The sequence below is a fragment of the Mustela nivalis genome (genome assembly GCF_964662115.1).
Source record: "Mustela nivalis genome assembly, chromosome: 1".
In the NCBI taxonomy this organism is placed as follows: domain Eukaryota; kingdom Metazoa; phylum Chordata; class Mammalia; order Carnivora; family Mustelidae; genus Mustela; species Mustela nivalis.
In genome coordinates, this window is record NC_139020.1 from 4,974,337 (window position 1) to 5,000,102 (window position 25,766).

General features: G+C 41.5%; 1 protein-coding gene across 2 annotated transcripts in view; it reads left to right on the top strand.

Annotated features, from left to right (window-relative positions):
- DSCAM (DS cell adhesion molecule) overlaps positions 1-25,766 on the top strand; it is a 745,695-nt gene that overhangs the window by 424,386 nt on the left and 295,543 nt on the right. For both annotated transcript variants that reach the window (XM_082722200.1, XM_082722199.1), the window contains exons 4-6: positions 12,345-12,491; positions 21,330-21,608; positions 25,151-25,426. In XM_082722200.1, coding sequence (XP_082578326.1) covers positions 12,345-12,491; positions 21,330-21,608; positions 25,151-25,426 — 702 coding nt within the window. The remainder of the gene's footprint in view (positions 1-12,344; positions 12,492-21,329; positions 21,609-25,150; positions 25,427-25,766) is intronic.

The window sequence follows — 25,766 nt, forward strand, 5'->3', positions numbered from 1 at the left end:
AAGCACTGATGACACGTGTCGGGTAAAAACTTCTCAATGTATGTTCTCACGGCATTTCTTTGTAAAATCTCATCAGCCTGTGTTCCAACAGTGGCCCTGTCTCATCCTGACTCATCATGGACATATTATCTTTCAGTGTTTCTTTACCTCAACACAAATGTATATTGAACTGGCACTGTTTCATCATGTTTTGTATGTCTCATACACTTATGGTGAGTTTTCTTTCCTTATAATTAGAAATTAGCCTTTAGCCATGGGGTTACCTTCAACCCCATTACCAGCTCCACAATTGCTATATGACTGTATTAGTAATGCTTTGTTAGGAAAGACTCTGCCAGGCGATAGGTTTCATGGTCAGCTAGGTGCTGAGAAGCCATTTGGGAAATTGAGTTACTCTTACAGCCTAAGGCTCTGGGACATGGAAACTGGCATAGATTCTACCCAATCCCATTGGATCAGACCACTTGAAAACAAGAGGATATGGTATCCAATCTCCGGGAGCTGTATCCAACATGATTTCTACCATTGTTGCGGGGGAGGGAGATTTGTAACTATATACTTGCATGCAGATTTGCAAGAATGCTCAGTAGATTCCCTGTAATTCCTGTAGACCCTTTCTTGCATGGTCAAGAAACAGAGGTAATCCAAGACTTTCAAATGATGCAGCTGAGAAAAGAAGTCAGTGGCTTCACCTGCCACTGTGACTGTAAGGACCACCCGATCTGCGGCCTTAGAGCCTTGCCAGTCTGCGTCTGTGAAGGGAAGACTTTAAGTATTCCAGATAGATGAAGACCATGAGACTTGCCTGGAGGTGGGAAACCTAGTGAAAAAGAACAGCCAGATTGCCAGATGCTTAACAGTGCTCTTCCAAACTTTTTTCCTTTACTCACAGTAAGAAATACATAGGGAAAAAGACATTTTGTAGGGACCCAGTAAGCACATATGTATACAGAGACGCATGCACACAGACATAGACAAAGGGTCTATAGACATAGACATAGACATAGGGTCCACAATCTGTATGGGCTCCTGTGAATTCAAACAAAGCTTTCACAGAAGACTTACCCGTCCTATTTGTGATGCACGCCAATCCGTTCCATCGACTCTATTTTATTTTTTAAAAACAAAGTTACAATCCATGAAATTGATTTCACAGCCCATTAATAGGTCACTGCCCGCCATGGGAAGAACCATTATCCTGTAATATTAAGTGGCCACTGTGTCTATTTTCAGCCTTAATGGTTCCTATTTTTCTAAATTCTTTCCCATAGCCATATGTCATATGCATGAGGCAGACTAACTTTATGATTAATTTTCAGTGTGTTTCATAAAGAAGCCCAGGGGCTCCCGTGCCTCTTGGGTCCACAGCATGGTCAGCCAGCGTAAGCACAGGCATTGCAGATTGAAGAACGGTGTTTTGTTCTTCTCGTCTTTCTTTTCCTTTCTGAAAAGGTTGCTTTTTAATGAGCACGGTATCACACAGCCACAACTGGAACAGGTGATCAGCATGAAATACGTATGCTCTTCCTACCTCAAAGTCAGAAATCTCATGGGACAGGGAATACTGTTGATGCGTCTTTCCAGATGGGAGTTACCCCGATATGACAAGTAGCCCTCATGGCATTCTTTTTCTTACCTTCCCCACAATCTGTTAAAGCCCAAAAGTCCAAAATAAGTCACCCGTGGACAACCAGTGCCATGCCCCAAGGCTTCTCCTTTCTAGCGAATGTTTTCCTCTCCAGTTGCCAGCACCCCTCCCCCAAACCTACAAGTTGCCTTTGACCTCACCCCAGCCTCCAGGCCAAATCCACATCCAGTCAATTCTACTTTCAAAACTTATTTTATTTCAACTGCTTGAATGTACCACCATTTCCCCACCTCAGGACCTTGGCACATGCTTTCTTTTCTTTCTTTCTCTCAGCCCTACTCTCCCATCCACTGTGCCTCCTGCCAAAAGTACCCTCCACAGAAACCCTTCCTCCCCCACCCTGTCTAAACAGCAATTCTATTCATGTGGATTCAGCCTCCATGCCTTAATTCCCTTAAGAGCCCTTATCTCATTTTGTAATTATTTTCTTTGTCTATTTACTTGTTTTGATTTTCTCCCCCACCAAAATATTTGTTCCTAGATATCAGGGCCCTAAACCGTTCTGTTCATCATATAAATGAAGACATAACAATTTAAATTTTATAAGTTTCTTCGGCTCTTTAAAAAAAAAAAAAATCCTTAAAATAATTCCTTTGAAAATCAAATTCTATTCTTTCCAAGGATTTATTCATTTAAATAACTTGGAATCTAACTAGAGGAAAGATTAATGGCAGACTGCACTATCTGCTCAAGAACGAAGATCTGATCATTAAGAGACTAAATAGGGTAATTAGGTATACAGTTGGAATGCAGTGTGCAGGCTGAAATTAGTAGTGTATAATTGAGCCTCATTTAACTGCAGGAGAATTTCACTGAGAGAATTTTATTTACATAAGAAAAATGTCTTAGATTGCTCTGAGAGAATTTAACATATGTACACCAAATCACTCCTTACTTATCAGATCTAGCCCAGGGTTCCTAGTTTATTCTTCAGGCCCCATGTGCAGGGGTAACGTCATCCTTTATGAGCAAGTGATTTCCTCCAGGCAACCCAAGATCTAGGCTGGTGCTTCAGGACTCCTTTGAATATCTTGGTGACACTTTTGTAAGCACAGCAGATCCTGAAAATATGATGCCCTGTGTACTGAGCCAATTTTCGGGAAAAATCCAAAATAAGTAGGTCATCAGTATTCAAATGAGCATTTGATTCAACACTGAGTGAGGTGGGGGGAAACAGTAGGCAAGTAAGGCAAATGCCGGGATTGACCTGCCTTGGTGACATTGGGGGAGGCAGAGTTACACATGCAAACAGACTAGATTCAATACAATGAGGGGTAAAGCCCTGTGTTACCAAAGAAGGGTTGGGAGATCAGGAGATCCGCTACCCACTGCTGAGACATTGGGGTTGGATTGTTGGAGGGACGGTTTCAAAGATCAGGGTAAATATTGAAAGCCCCCCTTATGCTTTTTGGTAGGCATCAATGTGATCAGATTGAAAACCAACCTTAACAAAAGGCCATCCTTTGACACATTTACTCCAATATAAATATTATCCTGGATTTTTCTCCTTCCTCTCTGTCGTGTTGCTCAAATGAGTTTGGTCTACGCCTGCTGCGTCCATATGCTCACCACCCACTGACACCTTCTTCAGAATAAATTTCAACGGCACAAGCAGTGCACTAATAGAGTCTTCCTTTAAGATACTCAAACACCCGAGACTATGAAATAAAACCTGTAATTCTCCCTTCCCTTGCCCTAGTCTGCTGGTGACTTCAGAGGTGACTACAGCTGACATTTTGGTGGGTATCTTCTGACACCTTGCTCTGTGTTCATTTACACAAATTTATACACAGGCACACATCCATTGCCTTTCATACAGGACATTATGAAGTGTCCTATACTCACTGTATTTGATGTCTTGCAAATCTTCACATGCAGTATTGCAGCCTGCCTACATTTACCTTGTTGTCTATTTTATTATTTTATTTTATTTTTGTTATTTTATTTTAATTTTATTTTTTTCAGTGTTCCAAGACTCATTGTTACATATTGCATGGTGCACTGGGTGTTGTACCTTATTGTCTTTTAAAGGGCTGCATAGTATGGATACACCAGCAGTTCATTTATTCACCCTTTGATTGGCATTTAGGTTTGTTTATGGTTTTTCACATTTGCACAGGCCAAGGTGTACCTCTTCTGCTTGCATTGGTGTGTGCACATGTTTGAGTCTTTCCATAGGACAGGCTCTTTGAAGGGTCAAGCTGGAGGGAACTGTATGCAATTTCTATATTTGAAATGGGCCACTGGAGAGCCCACCAAAAACCAAGACGTCCCCCATTTATGTTCCTACAGTATGTGTGCATTCCCTATGCCCTGTGAAGACTACATATTATTGCATATTTTAATGTTTTCCTAATCTCCTGGGTGAAAATAATCCACATTGACTTTTGTCAAGTTCTAGATAAATTCCATTCAGAAATCAATCAAAATACAATTAATTTCATTTGTGGATGGTGGACATTTTTGCAATATCAGGCTGTCTAATTCTGGGATTCATGCCTCTTCATTTACCCAAGTCTTACACTATTTTGCCCTTTGTTAATGATTTGTAGCAATCTTTAAGCTCATTGCAGACATGCCTAGCTGTCTGTAGCTAGATATTTAATATTTTTATTGACCTAGCCAATTGGGATACTTTATCATTGCATTTTATTGCAGATTACAACTATTTTAGAATGGCTTTCCCTAGCAGACACTCACATGGATGTTCTTACTCAACATTGCAGTATTTTCTGGAAGGTAATATCTCCCCACTGTACAGAAGATGACACGGAGACCCTTTTAGGTCACATGTGAATTCTAGTTTGTGCTGATAGGGAGATGCAATGCTTATGTCTCTACCATCCTTTCTGGAAGTCCTCCCCACCTGGTTTTCAGAATTCCATGCCCTCCTGGGTCTCTGTCCCTCCTTTTTCTTGCTATGTCTTGCTACCCCTTTTCCTCCACTCCTGACCTGAGGGGTTCCTGGGCATCAGTTCACATGAAGGGCTTTGTGGAATGCAGAGTTTGATCCCCAGAGCTCTGTCTCCAGCCTGACTTTTACCACACACCATAAGGAAGCATGCCTTCCCTATGAAAACAGACACCCTCCCCAGCTTCTTTGCCTGTCAGCACCATCACAGTCCTGTTCATTCTTCAGACTGAGCACTTGGAACACTCTTCTCCTAATCCAGTTCTGTTTATTCTTTGGCTTAAATGATTCTGGATGTGTCACTTAGGTTCTACTATCCCTGTTCCTGTGCTTTGTGTCTTGGGACACAACCCAGAGCAGGGCTGTGAGCTCCCAGGCATGATACCAGGGTAACATGCTGGTGGGGATACCGAAAGTTGTAGGAACATGGGCAAGTCACTTAATTTCTGTTCCTTATTGTTCTCATCTATAAAGTGGGAATAATAACAGTGCCTGTCTCGTGGGGTTGTTGTGAGAACCAAATGGGTCAAAACACAGGATGTTCAGACTAAGCAGGTAATACCTGTTAGCTCTGATTAGGACTACTGCCAAAACCTAGATGTCTGTGTCCAAATTTCCACTTGTTCTGACAACCACCACATTCAATTAGAGGTGCACCCTACTTCAGTATGACCTCATCTTAACTAATTACACCTGTGATGAACCTATTTCCAAATAAGACCACATATTTGGAATGTGGTCTTGGGGGTTAGAACTTAACTCCTGAATTTTGGGGGGTGAGAACCCACTTCAACCCACAACACCAGGTTAGAAGTCTTATCTTGAGGACCTACTCCTCTCCCTTATATGCAGCTTTCAACATAATTTTCTTTGAACAATCATTTTTATCAGGCCACTCACCTGTCCAAGTTGTTTCTGTAGCTGCTTCTTCACACAGATATCTAACTGTGGCTTGGCGTCCACCATCACATCACACAACAGATCTACCTCAGAACTAAAGGAAGACTTCAATTCCATTCTACTCTACATCTGAATTAAGAGAAGGCAATAACTTTAACTTTATCATAGATTTTAAATATATATAAATATGCATATAAAATATGCATATTTATATATATGGGTGTGTGTGTGTGTATATATATATAGTATATATATACTATATATATATATTTATCTGCTTCCACTTCTATTTTAGTTAATGCTAATTCAGCTTTCAAACCCCCCAAAGTGTTAAGATATCCATTCAGAAGCTCATCTTGTTTCTGGCACCGTATACTTAGAACATAGCTTTCAATCTTCCTCTTATTTCTTGGAGACTGTTATGGAAAGCGCCCGGGACAAAGCTCAGTTTCATGACACAGCCGGCTGTCACTTGGAGGTGGCAGGCACAGCTGATAAAAGTTTCATTGTGTTACGCTACCAGTTGGCATCCTATTAGAAGAACCATCTGTTCTTTTAATTACTATTAACTCAGTTCAGATTGCAAAAGCAAAAAACCCCTAAGATATATTTCTGACTAAGTGAAAAATCAAATACGCATTTAAAATCTTCCTGAACATAGTATTGTCCCTATTGAAGAGCTTACAGCCCGGCTGCATGGGAAAAAGCCAGAGAGCATAATGAAAGAATAATTAACAGCAAAATCTTAAAATATGCTCATTTTCATAAAAGAATATATTATAGTCACTCCTAGAGGGGAAAAAAAATACGGTATTTATGTATTATACATGAGACAGTTACATGTTGAAACCTAAAAAGAGGTATTTCATCTTGCTTGCTTTTTACCCAGACTTAAGAAGAGACGCATTTGTATACAAGCAATGATAGACCATTTCAGCCGCCCACCTCCTGAACAAATATTTCTAGATAGCACAGCTAGGCACCGCTCTGAGTAATGGAGATGAAAAATTGAGCAAGGCAAATCAAGTTTCTGCTATTCTGGTTGGAGGAGAGAGATGTTATGCCAATCTTAAACATACACGAGGCAACCTCACGTAGATGTAATAAAATCAAGCTCTGTGAGCATGAGTGACCGTGGGTACGTTCATGTGGGTTGGCATTGCTGGGAAGTTGATTTAGGAACTGAGGCTAGAAAGATAAGAAGGAGTCAGCCAGGCAGAGAGATGGGCTCAGGATTCCTCAGGTAGAGCGATTAAGAGGACAGGTTGGCTGGACTGTGGTGGCAAAGGGAGAGAGGGGGTGAATGGCTTTTGGAAATATGGTAAAAGCCTGAGCCACTGTAGGCCACCATGAATAATTCAGTTGAGTGGGATCCAGTGGACGGTAAATGATCTATCTGATCTACTGCGCTGAATGACCACGGCTGCTGGATGGGGAACAGGCTGGGAGGAGCAGTAGAAACAGAGTGAGACAAGCCTGAGACCTCCAGACCTGGGCGTGTAGCGGAGATGGGGAAGCGTACGATTCTGGATGTATCTTCGAAGGAGGAACAGAAGGACCTTGCGTTGGATGAGATACAAAGGGTGAGAAATGGTTACTTTGGAAAACTTCAGAATATCTGTCTTGTGTTTAGATACTGACCAATATACAGGGAATATTCTTAGTCAAATCACATGATGATGATTGTAGAGGAAGACCTTGGGTTTCCACAAATGTCCCAGCTCCCTGCGGGGAGGATGTCCGAGGATGGTGTTGGCACAGCCGTCCTCTGTCCCCAGCCGCACCCTGGAATTTAGCAAGCTGCTCTGCAGGCCTTGTTCAGTCCCTCCACACCCTGCCAGTTCCCTGTTGTGTGATCCTGGCTCACGGGGGTTTGGGAAATATTTTGCCCATGATGACATAGCTTCAAGTGGCAGGAATGTGATGTAAAACTCAGCTGGGCTGTTTCCACTCAGATGCTTTTCCTGCTACATGAGGCTGCTTCCGAGAAGTCAGCAAATACTTGAAAAATTCAATACTGTGTCTGTGGGCTCTTTCCTGTCTGGCCCAGGCAGGCTGATGGCCCTGGCCAGCTTTGTGCTCATGAGGTTGGCAGACCACTGACCAAGCCCAGCAGAACAGCAAAATAACACACATCATGCCTGCTTCTCTAGATACCCCCACTTGATGTGTGACTACCTGAGACACGACAGGCACGCAGTTATCTGAACTTCAACACCGGAACAAAGAGGAAGCTCTTCACCACCTGCCTTTCCTACATACACAAGCCCGAGTTTAAAGAGGCTGAATGTCTTGTCTGGAAGGTGACTTTGACAGGTTGGGGATCTGGAGCCACTGGATTCTAAAACCCAGTTGTTGTGGTGGTGGTTGTTGTCACTGTTGTTTTAGTTACCTTTGTTTTTACTTTTTACTCTTTTTTCATGTTAAGTTTTAACTTTCATTCAAGCGTAGTTAACTTACAGTGTTATGTCATTTTTCATGTGCACAGTAGTGATCCAACAATTCAGTCCATCACTCAGTGCTCATCAGGACAGGTGCCCTCCGGAGCCCCCATCACCTACTTCCCCCATCCCCCCCCCCAACCTTCCCTCTGCTGACCATCAGTTTATTCTCTGTAGTTAAGAGTCTGTTTCTTATTCTCTCTCTTTCTCGCTCTCTCTTTTTTTTTCCTTTGCTCAATATTTTTTTAACAAATTTTTTCTTAACAAATGAGTAAACCCATCTCTTTCTCCCACAATGAGAAATCCTTACAGGCAGGTAAGCTTGTTCTACCTGGTACCAAGGAAAAGATCTTTTAACTTGATTCTTTATAAGAATGAGAAAAAAGGGGGCACCTGGGGGGCTCAGTGGCTTAAAGCTCAGGTCATGATCTCAGGGCCCTGGGATTGAGGCCCCTATTGGGCTCTCTGCTCAGCGAGGAGCCTGCTGTGCCCCCTGCCCCGCCCCCGCCTGCCTCCCTGCCTATTTGCCATATCTGTCTGTCAAATAAATTAATAAATAAATAATCTTAAAAAGAAAAAAGAATAAGAAAAAAGGGGTGTCTGGGTGGCTCAGTCGTTAAGCATCTGCCTTGGGCTCTGGTCATGATCCCAGTTTCCTGGAATCAAGCCCCGCATCGGGCTCCCTAGCTCCCTGCTTGGCAGGAAGCCTGCTTCTCCCTCTCCTACTCCCCCTGCTTGTGCTCCCTCTCTTGCTGTGTCTCTCTCTGTCAAATAAATAAATAAAATCTTAAAAAAAAAAAAAAGAATGAGAAAAAAATTAGCTGAGTAGACTGAACAAGCAGATTAATGAAGGAGGCTTTAACACAGAAACTTAATTATTTATGTTGGAGCCATCTGCAAGGACATAGGCAGGTTTGGTAATAATACAGCTTTCCTCCCTGGTATTAGCAGTTCCCTTCAGCCAGGTGAGACAGGGTTTCCTGATCACACTTTAGCTTTTTCCCTTCCATATCATTTCCTCTCCTTGATGCTGTGTCTCCTACCCTAAGACCGAAATCTCTTCAGGTCATAAGTCCCCTGAAGACAGAGGCTGTGTCTCATTCCTTTTTGGATTCCCAGAGCTCAGGAGACGGCTGGCCCACTAAATGGCATACCCTTCAACTCTGGATTTCCTAGCATCAGCTTCCTTGTGCTTCCTTCTGGACATCTCTGATGCCTGCCTTCTGCAGCTCAGATCTTCAGCTACATGTAACTGGGAAAATGGATGGCTAAGACTGCCGCTGTTTTAATTTCTGCTCTGATGCTATTGCATAAAAAACTTGAAAAGGAAACAGGAAGAGTGTAGCTGCGGGACCTAAACCCTGAGTGTTCCTAGAATACTCTCAATTGTGCGGATGTTCCATTTTCTTTGCTAGCTTTAGGTCTCTAGATAGAAATATCCCTCTAGCCCCTGTGCAGAGCTGGCTGACCTGGACCCAAGCTGTGGGCTTGTTAGTGGCACTGGCATACAAGCTCACATCAATAACACTGGAGAACCACACCAACACTTCCTCGTGACTCACAGATTCTTAGTTTATGCAATGCTCTAACAACTGTGCTGTGTCTGGTTTCCACCTCTCAGAGTACTGAATGTATCACCTTGTGGATGTGTTGATGGGGATATGGGCAGCAGACAGAAGAACTCTTGGTTTGCTTGGTAGCAAAGGAAGGAGCAGATACACTGCTGAGAACAGAACTGGGACTTCAACATCTGGGAACCATTTAGTGCATGTTGAGAACCCAAGATAGCGTCTGAGACATCCCTGTAATAACTCAGCAGTGTAGCTCAATAATTGATATCCATAATGATGACCCAGAACCCCCCAGATCATTCACTATCATTCAGTTGACTGATCTGCCACGTTTAACATGACACCAAGTATGCACTGTGTTTGAGACGTGTGTTCATCTGAAGTGCTAACGGCTTTCCAAGGGAAATAAAATCACCTATAAAATTTTGGCTTTTTGCACAGTTGTACCTTACCAGACAGTTGTGAGTAGCAAAGGGGTGTGTGTGTGTATGTGTGTGCATGTATATGTGTATGTGAGACAGAGACAGAGTTCGTGTGTGCTTCGATTACTAATACCCATATTTTGTATCCCAGTGTTTGCTTATTTGAACAGAGCTACATTCTTCAAACCGTTTCAGGATGTGAACGAACCTTCTTTTCTCTGTGTTATAAAAGGCTCCGATGATAGAAGGCAGGAAATGGCACGTGGTGGCAAGTTAGGGAGCCGTTAAGATGATTTCTTATCACCATGGAGACAAGACATCTGGTGCTCCAAAGACTCTGTGTCCTTGTTGAGCCTGAAAATTCCACTGGGGGTTCAGACTAACCCAGACCCTGGGTCTTCAGGGCTCTCTCCTTGTCAAAGGCTTCCGTTCTCCATCTTTGTTTTGATTTAAAATGTTGGTCGATTTTGAAGCGGGTTTCAGTGGGAAATGAGGCACTAGACAGAGATAGTTTCAATGTGGTACAGTAGCTGGGCCAATTCCTTCTTCCTATGAATATTTGAAACAAGTGAAGTTCAAGCTCTTCTGAAACAACATGTCTTAAGGGTCTTATTTGGCGTACTAAGTGGTGAAAAAAAAAAAAAAAGTGAGATGTTACAGGAGCAAGAAGTGGTTAAATTAAATGTGCCTGGAGAACAGTGCCTTCTCAGAATCGGCAGAGTAATGAGCGCGTGCGGCTGCTTCCTCCCGGTGCATTTCCCGCGCTTCTAAGCAAGCGGTACGCAGAGCACTTCCACTTACATATCACTGCTGCCGATGGAAGGTGCCAGGAATGACACACATGATCTTTGTGTTCCTCTTTACTGTCTGTGGATCAGTACTTTAAAAGAGGTGGTTATTAAAACATCATGTAAGTTTGCAAAATATATTGAAAGAAAGAATGTTTCAATTATACAGAGTATGTATTGGTAAGAAATGCTGGTGTGTGATGACATATGACAAGTGGCAAAAGGTATTTTTAGTTGCTTTCTCTTTGGGGGAGGATAAAGCAAAAATATCTAGAATATATAGCATTTGCTTTTCTAGTTATTCTAATATCTACCATATTTATAATATATCCTGAAATAACTAAAATGGTTTAAAAAGTGAATTTTTTTACTTAAAGATTTTTGTACTTTTTTTTTGTTAATTTGCATTCTTTTAAAAAGATTATTCTAGATTGGTATCTGTTTTGTGAATTTTTTTTCTTATCCATGCCCTTTTGAATTGCTCTTACTTGTGTTAGAAACCATAAACCGTTTTTATTTTATGTGAACAACTGGTTAAGGAAAAAAGTGCAGTCTTTATAAAAATATAACCAAGGGCTGTAGGAATTGTGTTCATAACTTAACTATTTGAGACCTAAAATTATCGAAGTCAAGATGCCTGGTAAGTTCTGACTCAAATTAAAAAAAAAAAAAAAAAAAAGGAAGTTTCAAATGAACCTAAAAACAACAAACAATAAAATAAAGCGAATTATTGGTATATTAGCACTTACCGAAAATCACAAAATTGCATTATCCCCCAACTTGAACTGTAGCAGGCAGAGAAATATTCTGTAAGACAACCAGACAGCTTCAGCGAGTGGGATCCTGAGTCACTCCCCATCTGGGTGCCACAGCTTGCTTCGGGGTTCATGCCTTTGCCTTCCTTTGGTTTATCATCAAATTATAATTGAACAGTAAAAACTGTCTTCAGCTATTCACATTTTCAAAGGAAGAATCATCTTCATCCTTCCTAGAGCAGCACTGGCATCTGGTCTCTTAGTGTGGACAGTTCGGTACGGGGAGACCAGCAAAAGCGTGCATCCCAGAGGGAAAGTGATGGTTGACCATGGTCGGAGTCGTGACTGAGAAACCACACAGGCCTCCAGAACACTGATAATGGGGAACTGGTCTTAGTCTCAGAATCAAGTGTTAAGTGTTGGTTGTTATTATGAGGAGGTAAGACAGTCCTTCTGGGAAGTTTGTGGATATTTCACTCCTTTCCAGCCTAACGTGTGTGAGTTTCATGGAAACACGTCAAACTGAGGTGAAAGTTCATGCTCGTGTGAGGTTCACCGAATGAGGTTAACAGTCCCTTGATTCATCACGTTGTAAGAGAGAAGTAGTCACCAAGAAAAATCTGTTAAACTCACTGAACATCATTGTACACCCGTTCTCCGCTCTGATGATCAAACATGACCTTAAAACTTCATTCATGAGATTAGGTTTTCTAAGTATATATTTACTCGAAACTCCTACTTTAGGGTAATTGAAAATTTAAAATATCTTGGACTCAGAGTAACCGACACACTCCCATCATTAGCCTTTGCCTAGGCTTCCTTCAGGTGGGGAAGACACTGTCTCCGTCGGTGAGATTTGAGTTGCTTTCCTTCTGTTGTAATTGGGCGGTCCTTTTCTTCTGTTGCAGGATCTAGATTTCTCATCACATCCACGGGAGCCTTGTATATTAAAGATGTACAGAATGAAGATGGATTATATAACTACCGCTGTATCACGCGGCATAGATACACGGGGGAGACCCGGCAGAGTAACAGCGCTCGACTCTTTGTATCAGGTAAAAGCCCTTCGAGACCGTGGTTACCATTTCTGTTCTTCCTTCTTCAGAGTCCTGACCCAAGTCAACCAAACTTGTAGAATTCATGACTCAAACAAAGAGTTCTCTTTTTTCCTCAAAATATTTCAGCAACTGAAGCTATTTATTTATTTTTTTTCTTTTTAAACCAATCCTAATACTATACATTACCCATGTAGGTATTCCAAGAGAAGCCATTTCAGGTTTTGTAAAATTCCACAGTCCTGCGACCCGATATGGCTTCTGCTTCGAGGGGAAGGCCTCCTTGCCCTGTGTGTTTGTGTCGTGTCCACCAGCACTGTGAGGCTTTCGGTGACACATAGCTCCGAGGGAGAAGAGCACGGACGCAGAGAACACGGCTCTGGTTCCCCATACTATGTCTAACAATATTGGGGAAAAAACCCACATTGAAAAGTAAAGGGATAGTCACTCCCTCCCACTTCTGTCCAGAATTATTCTCAAGGGAGGAAAACCTGAAGGCCGTTGATTCCACTCTGCTGGTAATATGTCAGTGTTGTGCCTTCCTTTCTAGCATTTACGCTTTGAGAAAATAGCCACCTTTTGCATAATCTTCACCACTGGCCCATCTGTCAAACAAGTAAGCAACCCCCTCACACGGTGATATGCTAGCTCTTCATGGAGCCCAATTAGAATGTGAGATGTCCATCTCAGTCCTAGAAATCTGGTGCAAAATCTGGCCTTTGCCCTTGCAGCTTTAGGAGGTAAAACTGCTTTGTGACCTGAATATCTTTATCTTATTTGTAGTGATGCTTTGTGAGGGAGACGGGACAGAAAGCTGTTGACCGTTGGCATAATTAAAAACATTACTGCCCGAACACCCACTCACTGTGCTTTTGCTGGGCTTCTCATCTGCATTCACATCCTTAAAAGAGCCAGAGTCCACCATGTTTCCAGGGGCTTTGCAAATACAACTCAGAATCAAGAGATTTTTTTTCTCTGCACACAAAAATACTTTTTCTTTACCTCTTCTTCTTCATGCCAGTTGTTACTTTATCCCTTTATAGGTCTACATTGTTACTTCTGTTAAGAGCAAGAGCAGTCAGTGCAGTAAAATTATACCCCATTTAAAAAAAAAAAAAAAGACTGGAGAAAAACAAGTGAGAAAGTGAATGGCCTCTGTGATCTTTGTCTGTGTGGCTTTAATGACAGCTTGGTGTTCTACTTGCTCAGAATATCCTCGAAAAGATCTTGTGTGCAGTCAAGAGGAATGTCGTAATAGTATCGAGACAAGAAAGGGGAAGTGTTACGGGGTAGATCTGGGTACAAGATTAAATTGAATTTTAGCAAAAGAAGCAAAAAACATCTCTCCATCCCCCCAAAATGAAATAAGTGATGGTATTTTGAAAGCCCATCTTTTTTTTTTTTAAGATTTTATTTTATTTATTTGACAGAGAGAGATCACAAGCAGGCAGAGAGGCAGGCAGAGAGAGAGGGAAGCAGGCTCCCCGCTGAGCAGCGAGCCCAATGCGGGACTCGATCCCAGGACCCTGGGATCATGACCTCATTGAAGACAGATGCTTAACCGACTGAGACACCCAGGCATCCCTGAAAGCCCATCTTTCTTGAAAAAGAAACCTGAATAGAAAATCTAAAAAGAAGGAGAAAACTAGGGAAGAAAAAGAGAGAGAGAGAGAAGGAGAGAGAGAAGCCTGAAATGTGGACTTGTTTCTATTCTTAATTATTAAATACTAATTTTCAAATTTAAGTCTTAGGGTTGGAGAGGCAAATTTACTTTTCTTAATTCCAAGTTTGATGTTGTTGTTGTTGTTTAATAGAATGTCTTACTAATGTTTTAAGCATAGACAGCAAGACTCATGTGGAAGGGTGTGGGGTCCATGGGGTCACCCAGTGGGCATTTGTGATGGGAAGTGTGGAGCCTCAGGGCACAATTTCATGAAGGAATGTCTCATGCCAAGATTCTGAGCATTTGGGGTTAGAGGTGTAGCTGTAGGGTCAACTGAGTCAAGGGCCATGGAAAGATCCTTGAGAGAGTCTGTGTATGTAGCACATGACTGTGAGGACCTTTTTTCACAGAAATGTTAATAATGTAGTTGAGGGAGGAAATTGTTACTGTTAGAAAATAGACCATCAACACTGAGTGCAGATGACTATTCTAGGAATCTAAACTTTGAAGGAAAAATAAAAATTAATTTTACTTTAGATTTATAAGCATTTTAAAATGCACACATGGGGTTGGGTCTTGTGGGGGCATGCTAGTGACAAGGTTTTTAATGCTCTTAAACTCCTGAAATGAAAGTAGACCAAATATAATGGCAAAAGAGAAAACACACAGGAACAAAGCCTCCTAGGAGCACTCAGTGGCACGTGGTCATGGGTCGGTGTGTGGACAGAGTGCTGACCACAGTGGGGGCATGCAGGAATGGCCACCGTGTAGCAGAAGCGGGGGGGGCACCAAACGGGTCCAAGCTGCTGGGACTCCTCATGGTCACAGAACTGCAGAATAGTCAATAGATACTCCTCTCCAAAGCAGAAAATCTGCCCTTGAGTGGCCCCTGGGAAATGTATCGAGGAGCATTGACCACCCTCGGGTAGACCGATCTGAGTTCAGAGTGGAAGATGGGTACAGACAGCCATGCGAGCAGTCAGAGATGACCACATCACTCAGTGGTGGCCCAACTCCTCGAAGGTCTCCCAAGTGTCCAACAAATACTCCTCTCAGCGGAACAAAGAGTCACCCCGAGGGAACTGCTGGCCTTAGGAGTCAAATTGAGCCAGAGTGACTCGAGTGACTCAGCATTACTAAGGGTGACAGAGGTGGTCACGAGCCCTGAGAGACCCTGGAGGGCCCCATCCTATAAAATACTATAATGCATAACGGGGTGGAAGGGGGTGATCATGTTTATGCTACTCTTATTTGGAACCAAGACTTTCAGTGTAAGAGGAAAGATAAAACTACAAAATTTCTTAAAATGTCCAATAGAAACTATTAGTGCACACTTGCTATATTCTTATGACTGGGTCCCCAAGGTCTTTACGTTGAAAAGGCCTGGAAGCAATGGGCAGTGGACAGCAGCAAGCACCTCTAATGTCTAGATCCTAGTGTCCTTATAGTACTCCCCCTAAAGGGACCGTGGCTCCTTGGAAGAGTGGTGGATTGTAGTGTCTGAGACAGGAAACGTATAAATGGGCCTGAAACATTAATGGGGTCTTGTCAAAATGATACAGGGGACAACTTCTGAAGGGGTTTTCCTTGGCTGAGAGTTGATGAGATGAATTTCAAAAATAACGATTGTGTTTGATTGATAACCATATAACATTTTAAAAACTTTTGATTTTGTTATGAATACACACATGTACATATGCATATTGTATATTTGTCATGTACATATGCATATTGTATATTTGTATATACTTTGATACACACACATATCTATTTAATAACAACCAAAGCAACAGTAAGAATCTCATGAGCCTTCGTAGGGGAAACTAGGGCACCAACTCTTGATTTTGGTACTTGGTAGGTTAAAGAGAACCGCAATTCTCTTTATCTTTCCTGTGACTATTGTATTTCAAAATAACTGAAGAATCCTATTTAAGGGAGAAAAGTTCTTATTTGCAGAATAATTACATCTACCGAGTGTGAAGGAGCTATGGCATTTAGAAAATGATTTCAATCCTTAATGAAATAAGTGATTCAGATAAACTTTTTCACCCGAACTTGTTGATCAATTCAGCGTCACTGAGTGCAGGAGAGCTTCATGTTGTATGCATGCAGAGAGAGAGGAAAGGGGCTGAGTTTGATCTAATTGCTCATGAGAGCTAAATTGCAGTTTATAAGAAATACTGCCAGAGGAATATGTTCAATGACACCACCAAGAAAGAAATTCAGACTGGAGGTTTCCTATACAACAACTCACCTGGCTTCTTCAACAAGTCAAAGACATGAAAGATAAAAGGGGAAGCCTGCTTTGAATGAAAAGAGAATGGAGAGTCATTAACTGTAAACTGTACAACAAGGCTGATATACTAAGCACAATTACAAATACTAATAATGTAATAATGATGTGTTCTTAGCTCATCATGAAAAGTGAATATGGTGTGGATACTAGAAGGTATCAAGAGGTTATTATAACTCTTGTATGTTACTGATATTGTGGTTTTATTCATTCATTCATTCATTCATTCTTATTTTTTCAGTGTTCCAAGATTCATTATGTATAACACCCATTGCTCCATGCAATATGTGCCGTCCTTAATACCCATCACTGGGCTCATCCATCCTCCACCCCCCTGCCCTCTAAAACCTTCAGTTTGTTTCTCAGAGTCCGCAGTCTCTTGTGGCTCCTCTCCCCCTTGGATTTCCTTTCCTTCACTTTTCCCTTCCTTCCCCTAATGTTCTCCATGTCATTCCTTATGCTCCACAAGTAAGTGAAACCGTATGATAATTGACTTTCTCTGCTTGACTTATTTCATATTGCAGTTTTATAAGAAAACTTTTATTTTTGTTAGAGAAACATACTAATGATATAGTGATAAGATGACATAGGTTCTACAATTTGATTCAGTATGATAGCACCAAAGGCAAAGACTATAAAGAAATAAACAAATACATGATAAAAAAAATTTTAATGCCTCTTGTGTCTGGGTGATGAATAGATGAGATGCATTATATTATTTTTCTACTCATATGTGAGTTTGCAAGTTTTTGTGAACAAAACTTATTTTTAAATTAGATAAACAGGTTGAAGATGAGGGGATGAAAATTAAATACAGTGCTGTTTGGTTGTACTAATTTTGTACATGACCAAATTTCCCCCATAGAGTCTGTCTCAAGCATTGCTTAAATTGTGTATTTAAAATAGAAAAGAAATGTGCCACTTTTTTTTTTTGTTTTGCAAAATAGCTTTATTGAGATTTAATTTACCGTCCATCAACTCCACCCATGTTAATTATCCAAGTCAGTGATTTTAGTAAACATAGAAAGTGGAGCAACGATCAATGTCATCCAAGTTTAGAACATTTGCACCACCCAGAAAACTCCCTGTGACCCATTTGAAGTCAATCCTAATTCCCATTTCTGGCCCCAGGTAACTGCTAATTTACTGCCTGTCTCTACAGATGGGCACCTTCTGAATATTCCCTATAAATCGCATCTCACAACATGTGGCTTTGTATCAAGCTTCTTTCATTTAGCATAATCTTTTGTGGTTCATTTATGTTGTAAGATGTATCAGTAGTTCACCATTTTTGATTGCTGAACAATATTGCTTTGTATGTACACACACATCTCATTTATCCCTTCTCTAACTGATGGACATCAGGTTGTTTCCGCTTATTGGCTATTATGTAAAATTCTGCCAGGAACATCTGTAAACAGGTCTTTGAGTCAACACGATTTCACTTGTCTGGGATGGATACCTAAGCAGTAGACTTCTGGGGCACTGTAGTAAAGTGAAGTTGAGCATTTTGAGAAATAGCTAAACTATTTCCAAAGTGGCCATACCACTTTACTTTTTTATCAATAGTGTATAGGGGACCCATTTCTTCTCCACTTCTTATGAGCACCAGTTCTTGTTTGTGTTTTTTATTAAAACTATCCTAGTGGGTATGAAGTAGTATCTCATTATAGTTTTAATTGGCAATTCCCTGGTGGCTAATGACACTGAGCATCTTTCCATGTGCTTATTTGTCATTTGTATGTCTTCTTTGGCGATAGATCTATTCAGATCTTTTACCTATTTTTAAAAAAAGATTTTTTTTTAAGGATTTTTATTTATTTATTTGACAGAGAGAGATCACAAGTAGACAGAGAGGCAGGCAGAGAGAGAGAGAGAGAGAAGCAGGCTCCCCACCGAGCAGAGAACCTGACGCGGGACTCGATCCCAGGACCCTGAAATCATGACCTGAGCCGAAGGCAGTGGCTTAATCCACTGAGCCACCCAGGTGCCCCTTAAAAAAAGATTTTATATATTTATTTCTCAGAGAGAGAGAGAACAAGCGTGTGGGGGGTGGCAGGCAGAGGGAGAAGCAGAATCCCCACTGAGCAGGGAGCCCAGTGCGGGACTCAATCCCAGGACTCTGGGATCATGACCTGAGCTGAAGGCAGATGCTTAACCAACTGAGCTGCCTGGGCATTCATTCTGTCTTTTGTCAAAATTTTGATTTTTTTTTCTTATCATAGAGATCTCAGAGCTATTTACATTTTTTGGAAAGAGGTCCTTTATCAGAAATATTATTTGCAAATATGTTCTCCCAGTAAGTTGCTCCTTATTTTTTCCTCAGTGATTTCTTGAAAAATGTCAACTATTTTTATTGTCATAAAGTATAATATATTGATTTTTTGACACTTGTGTCCTTTGTGTCATATCTTAGAACTCTGACAGACCCAAGGTAATAAAGACTTTTTCTTATCATTTCATCTGAAAGTTCTAAAGTTTTAACTCACACATTTAAATCTATGACCTGTTTCAAGTTAATTTTTTTTTTAAGATTTTATTTATTTATTTGACAGAGAGAGATCACAAGTAGGCAGAGAGGCAGGCAGAGAGAGAGAGAGAGAGAGAGAGGAGGAAGCAGGCTCCCCGCTGAGCAGAGAGCCCGATGCAGGACTCGATCCCAGGACCCTGAGATCATGACCTGAGCCGAAGGCAGCGGCTTAACCCACTGAGCCACCCAGGCGCCCCTCAAGTTAATTTTTGTAGGTGGTGTGAGGCAAGGTTTCTAAAATGTTCTTTTTGATATGGATATTCAATCGTTGCATTCTTTCTAAAAAAAAAAAAAAGTCAGATTTAAACAATACTACTTTAAGCATATTTGAGAAATTTCTATCAACTATTAGTTGCAGAACAAAAATTTTAAGTGAAATCATTAGGTATTGCGTTTGTGTGACTCACATTAGAAGTGGGCACCTTTTAAAAAAAAAATGGGCACCATTTGTTTTCTGGATTGTAGACCTGTTCTACAAAATAACTAAACAAATAAATAGCCATGCCCACCAAAGGAGTGACACCTTCTTTGGATCACCTTCTCTACCATCAGAGCTACTTCCCACTCTAGGCAAAGCACTAAATTTTGTAACTCTGTGGTCCATAAAAAACTCACTTGCTCTTCAACACTTTCCAAAGTCTGTCTAACTTCCTTTAGGAGAGGATTGAAGCAATAAGGCCTTTGCTGGCAAGGACTCTGCACCTGTTGTTGTGGGTTTCTTAGGTCTGTAATCCCTCTGGAGCCCTGCACCCAGCCATGTGAGTGAGAATATTAATGGGCTATGGAATTCTTCAGTTATAATGGACAATGAAACTGCAGAAGAGTCCTAGAAAGGAGATTCTTAGAGTCCGTCGTCATATCCCATGAGAATATTCACATTGTTCTCATATAGCACCAAGAAGGTATGTTGCTATATAGCAACATACAGGCAGCGGTATGTTGTGGATTTTATCTCCATTGGTCACCAAGGAAAGCTCCGGCAAGAGCAGCTTCTGCTCCGTGGGTTTGCCACTTTCACTCGGGTCTCCTGACTGCCCCCGGTGGCTAACTGTGGAATCACAGCACTTTAAGAGACCATTCCAGAAGGTTCTTTGATAGGATAGAGGATATCCAGTCCTTTGTTTTTGGGTTTACTGTAGGCAGATCACAACAGCCATGGTGCTTTTCTAACCAAGGCAAAGGTAAGAAGAGTTTGGGAGCCAGGAGCCCATATCTGTTCTGTATATACATGTGGAAATCAGTGCTACCACTCATGTGTGTGGTCTAGCACAAGTTCTGAACAGGAAGAGTAACAGAAAGGCTAAGGAAAGGTTACTGACTTTTATGTTGGGCATCCAAAAGTGGACCTCTGTTTTTGCATTCTTCATAATATGCCCTGAGAACGTTGATTCCTCAAAGCAAGCTTGGTCATGCAGGTGCATGGTTTCCACTGACCCAGTTCTTGAGAGCAGTTGGTCCTTTTCTTCAACAGGCTTGAGAACTCAATACGAGGGAAACCTCATTGGGGAGAACAGGTGAACTATATACCGTTGTGTTGTAAAAGCAAGGCTGTGTCATATGTAATAACTATTTGATTTTTGCCACACCTTCATCATCTTCATTCCTTTGTCTGTCCTCAGAGATCGTGAAAGACATCCATGATCACCACCCCTAAATCCCCCTCACCCCACTCCTGACACATCCACCTTCACTCACTGTTATGTCAGGCTTTCCAATTCTTCATTGTACCTACTACAGGCCACACCACCTTTATGTGTTCGTGTGCTTGCACATTGCCTGCCAGCCCCACTCATGGAATTGGTTGTAAGCTCCATGAGGGTCTCCATGAGGGTTTCCTGTCTCATTTGTCACCGTGTCTCTAATTCCGGACTGTATACTGGCCTTGGATGTGAGGCTCAACAATATTGTGAAATGAATAAATAAAACACTTCAAATTCAATAACTCTCTATAAAACTCTCTTTTGTGTGTGTGAAATAAATTTTACTAATGTCAAACCACTATCTCTGCTACTGTTGTTCTTTTGAAAGGGGAAGCCTGATGTTCTCTGGTCACAAGACAACTCAGTTCTTGGCCTGGGCCAGCAGCTCCTGTAGAGGCCTGCTGATTCTGGAGTTCTTAGTTATTTAGTGGGAAATGAAAAGCAGAACCTTTTCTGCTTTAGCTTTTTGAAAATTCTGAATAGAAGAAATTTCAATGAATAGGGTTTTTCTTTCTGTTCTTTAACAAAATCTTAAAGATCTGTTGTCAATAGTTAGCATGATGTATAGATTAACTTATACACGAGGTCCTATGATTCTAAATGACCACTTATACTCATTCACCACATCTAAGAGTTTTTCTTTCTCCTTCAGACCCAGCGAACTCAGCCCCATCCATACTGGATGGGTTTGATCATCGCAAAGCCATGGCAGGGCAGCGTGTGGAGTTGCCTTGCAAAGCGCTTGGGCATCCTGAGCCAGATTATCGCTGGCTGAAGGACAACATGCCTCTGGAACTTTCTGGAAGGTTCCAGAAGACTGTGACGGGGCTGCTCATTGAGAACACTCGTCCTTCAGACTCAGGCAGCTATGTGTGTGAAGTTTCCAACAGATACGGCACTGCTAAGGTGATAGGCCGCCTGTACGTGAAACGTAAGTTGGATGGTAGCTTGGAATGGTGATGCCGACCACCTCTGATGGAGCTCTTATTACAAGATAACTTCCAGACTCTCACTAAAGCCTTCCATTAATCCTCACAACAGTCCTGTTGAGACCAGTATTACCCCATTTTGCAGATGAGGAAATGAATGCTCAGACAGATTGCTCAAGATTACACAGCTGGGGAGGTTGGGACTTAGGATTCGAATTCAGGTCTGTCTGAACGTGCAAGATTTCCATTAGGCCACAGGAGATGCATCTGAGATCACATTACCTAACTGTTGAATTAATAATGCCCACCTTGTCTGAACACTGACAGAAGAGGGGCGGACTTGTGATGTCAATACAAGCAACAGTAGTCAGATCACAGTGTGCGACCTTGGCTGGTTTTCAGAGGCTTTTTGATGTTCCTGAATGGGGCTATTATCAGAAGATGATAAAATAATAAATGATTTTATTATTTATTATTATGATATCATTATTATGATAAAAATGTTAGACTTGGACTCACTATTGCATATCATTTAGTTCAAATATGGTGGATATGTTTCATATATGTATAGTGACTATCTTGAGTAATGTGTTGAGAAGGATGCTGAAGCCAGCCTCAGAGGAAGGAGGGTTATGACTGCAACGGGAAACACTTTATTCTGACACTCTCAATTTTATCCAAGAGCACATGGCCACAGTTGATGGGCAGAACTTTGGCCAAAATAGGTGGCTCTTGGATGTGAATGGAATATTCTTTTCATTATATATAATATTGCATATCACATAAAATAAGATTATATATATATTTAATTTGATGAACTAATTCAACAAGCTAAATCATAAGAGTTGACAATGAAAGAGGAAGTGGTCTGTTATCCTGGCCTTTTGCCAAACCCATGCCTGTTTATGGAACTATCTTTTCAATGTCACCCTGAGCATGGACCATTCTAAACCAACAGAAGTTGTTAGCATAGACATCCCAGAGACTGCCTGGGACCAGCTACCTAGGACGGGTGTTGCAAATATCACATAAACATGCTTAGGCTGGGATTAGAGAGGAATGGAAATAAGATATGCACAACTCTATTTCTGTAGTTGAAGAAACTTCTAGATGCAATGATTCAGCACTAACAGCAGGTAAGAAGTATCCTCCCAAGCTCAGAATCTCCTCTATGTTAAAATACCTTTCATGGTGCCCCATTTCCTGCTGAATAAATTTATATTTAAGGATAGTATCAAACCATCCCAAATATGCCTGTCTGGTCCTATTGCCCATAGTTTTGCTTCAAAGAAATCTACTCCTATTAAATCTAACTTTTTCCTATTCTCTGTACAAACCCATTCCTATCCTGAACATTGCTCCCTTCACATGGAAGATGCCTTTCAAAGACTTGAAGGTCTCAAATATCCCATCTCTCAAAGCCCAGTGTAGTGCCCTCCCCAGAGACATCCCCACCCCCCGCATCTGATGCTCAGCTCTCAGGGTTTAATGTATTGCTTTCTCTATAAAGGCATTTAATCACTGTCTACATTTTAAAACTTACCTGTGGAAAGATCTTAATTCTGACTGTGTTTATTTTCACTACTATGCTTCTTTGCCACATCAGACAAGCCTCAAATGCCTCTTGAATGTTTCCCACCTCTCTCTGACTTCATTTTTGTCTTTCTGTCTCTAGACAGAAAACATTCTCTTGGGTTCCAAATCCAACACCCTCTCCTCTTCCATCTCTTTGCCCTCACACTCTCTTCATTCACATGGCTCCAGAGCCCTCCCCTTTGAGAACAACCCTGGATCTGCATGCTTTGCCTTGGCTTCCTTCTTGAGTGTCAGATGAGCGTATCTCTCAATTTTAGATCAGATGTTTCGCAGGCACTTCAAAACAACAAGACCACAAACCAAACCAAACTCTCTGCCATCTCTACCTTGCCAATGGCTCTTCTTATTCAAAATGTCTCACCCCCTGACCCCTTCCCCCAAATGCAGACTTTAAATCTTGGATTCTCTATAAGCCTTTCCTTTCTGCGTCCAAGTCCTGCCAAGTCCTAGAGACTGTAATTCAATGTTTCTCAGCCGCACTCCCCAACCCCATCTGTCCCAGACTGAGTCTTAATTGTGCCTCAGCTAGAAATTGCCATGCCCCCTTACTGACCAAGTACCCATCCCTAATTTGTCTAACACAGTATGATCAGTCAATTCTCCTAAAAATGTGTTTGACCGTATACTCACTTGCTAAAAATACTTGAATGCTTCCTTTAGTCTCCTCTGAATTAATTCCAAAATCTTGAGGCCTTTTGTAATCTTGTTCCAGGTTGCCTTTGTCATTTTTCTCCCACAATTTTCCACAGAGAGGCTGTTTCATCCACAGTGAGCAGACACAGTCTTCCTACACCACCTAATACACAAAATGCCCCTTCATTGCATCTGGACTTCGGTCTATCCATCCTTGACATCTAAGGACTTTCTTGATTCCTTTCCACATATTAGATATCTCTGATGGATCCTATATCACTGCTTGGCTACTGTGTCTACTCTTATATTTGTCTCCTCCATGAAAAGCTTGAACTTGAAACCAGAGAGTCCTGGTGTGGTAACACAAGATGTCAGGAATAATTGGGGTAAAAAAATGGTTGTTGCCATTTACCTATTGAGTGGATTTGGTGAAGTTAATTAAGCTCTCTGAAACAGCCACTTCCTCTTCTGTAAAATGGATATGACAAGATAAAATATGCAAGACTTAAATAATGTACAAAAGACATTAGCAATTATTTGGCATACGACAGTCATACCATAAAAGTCATCTTTGTCTTACTTGCAAGTTTAACGCTGTTTTTGGCTTATAATAAATGCTCAATAAATGAGCTTGTTACATCCAATTGGGTTTGCTGAATGAAAATGTGGAACCTCAAATGGGAAGTTTCCATCCCTGTCCAAACCAGTTAGCCTCACTTTAAAGAAAAACCCTGTTTTCTTGGGTTTTAAAGAAAAACCCTGTTTCATGGAAACATGAAAAAACCATGTTTCATGGGTTTTTCTTTCTTTAAAGGAAAACCCTGTTTCATGGGAATTCTAATATCCACCTGTTTTCGTACTGCTGTGTATGACTGGCCCTGGTTAAACCACATGGGGGTGGGTGGGCAGTGAGCGAGTGTGGCAATGTGAGAGAATGTCTCAGAGAAACCCATCTGTGCTGCTATATTGGGACAAGGCAATGGGATTTAAATATTCAAATACCTCTTTCCTTACCAGTAACCAACACATGGTGTTTCTTATTGTCAGTGGGTTAATCCTCACACTTACTCATTGGGAAAGCAAGGTGACCGTTGCCCGTCTATTTGCTACATAGAGAAGGAAAGGCGAACAATGAAGAGGGTGCTCCCGAACAAAATGGCGTGCTATGACATAATGCTAAACATGAGAACTGTAGAGAGTATGCTTACCGTGATGCATGTGCCTTGTCAAAAGCTCAACATGTTGTTGAAATGATGTCTACATATGTGATTTTTTTTTTTTACCTTCTTTTTCTTTCTCTTACCAAAATTTCCAGAGCCACTGAAAGCTACCATCAGCCCCAGGAAAGTTAAAAGCAGCGTGGGTAGCCAGGTTTCCTTGTCCTGCAGCGTGACAGGCAGTGAGGACCAGGAACTCTCCTGGTACCGAAACGGTGAAATCCTCAACCCTGGAAAAAATGTGAGGATCACAGGGATCAACCACGAAAACCTTATAATGGATCACATGGTCAAAAGTGACGGGGGCGCGTACCAGTGCTTTGTGCGCAAGGATAAGCTGTCCGCTCAAGACTTTGTGCAGGTGGTCCTTGAAGGTCAGTGGGCCTCATTACAGGGTTCGGCCACACCAGAATGCAAACCCAGAGCACTCAGAGAGAAGAACACTGAAGCAGTACTGCTAAGTCCTAGGGCTAAGATTTCTCTCTGTCTGGCTAGCTAATAACTCTGCCCTAATGCTTCAGGAGAAATCAGGCTAATGAAAGAGCCAGTACTGGTAAAGTTGTAAGTGGTAGACATAACAAAAGTAACTTCACATTAAGTTAAGTAATGGAGATTTGCCCATTCGTGTGTTTAGTTATTTGTCAAGATACAGACCACAAAAACTTACAACTTCGAGTTTGGTTGACATCCATTACCATAGACGGGAGTTGCTCA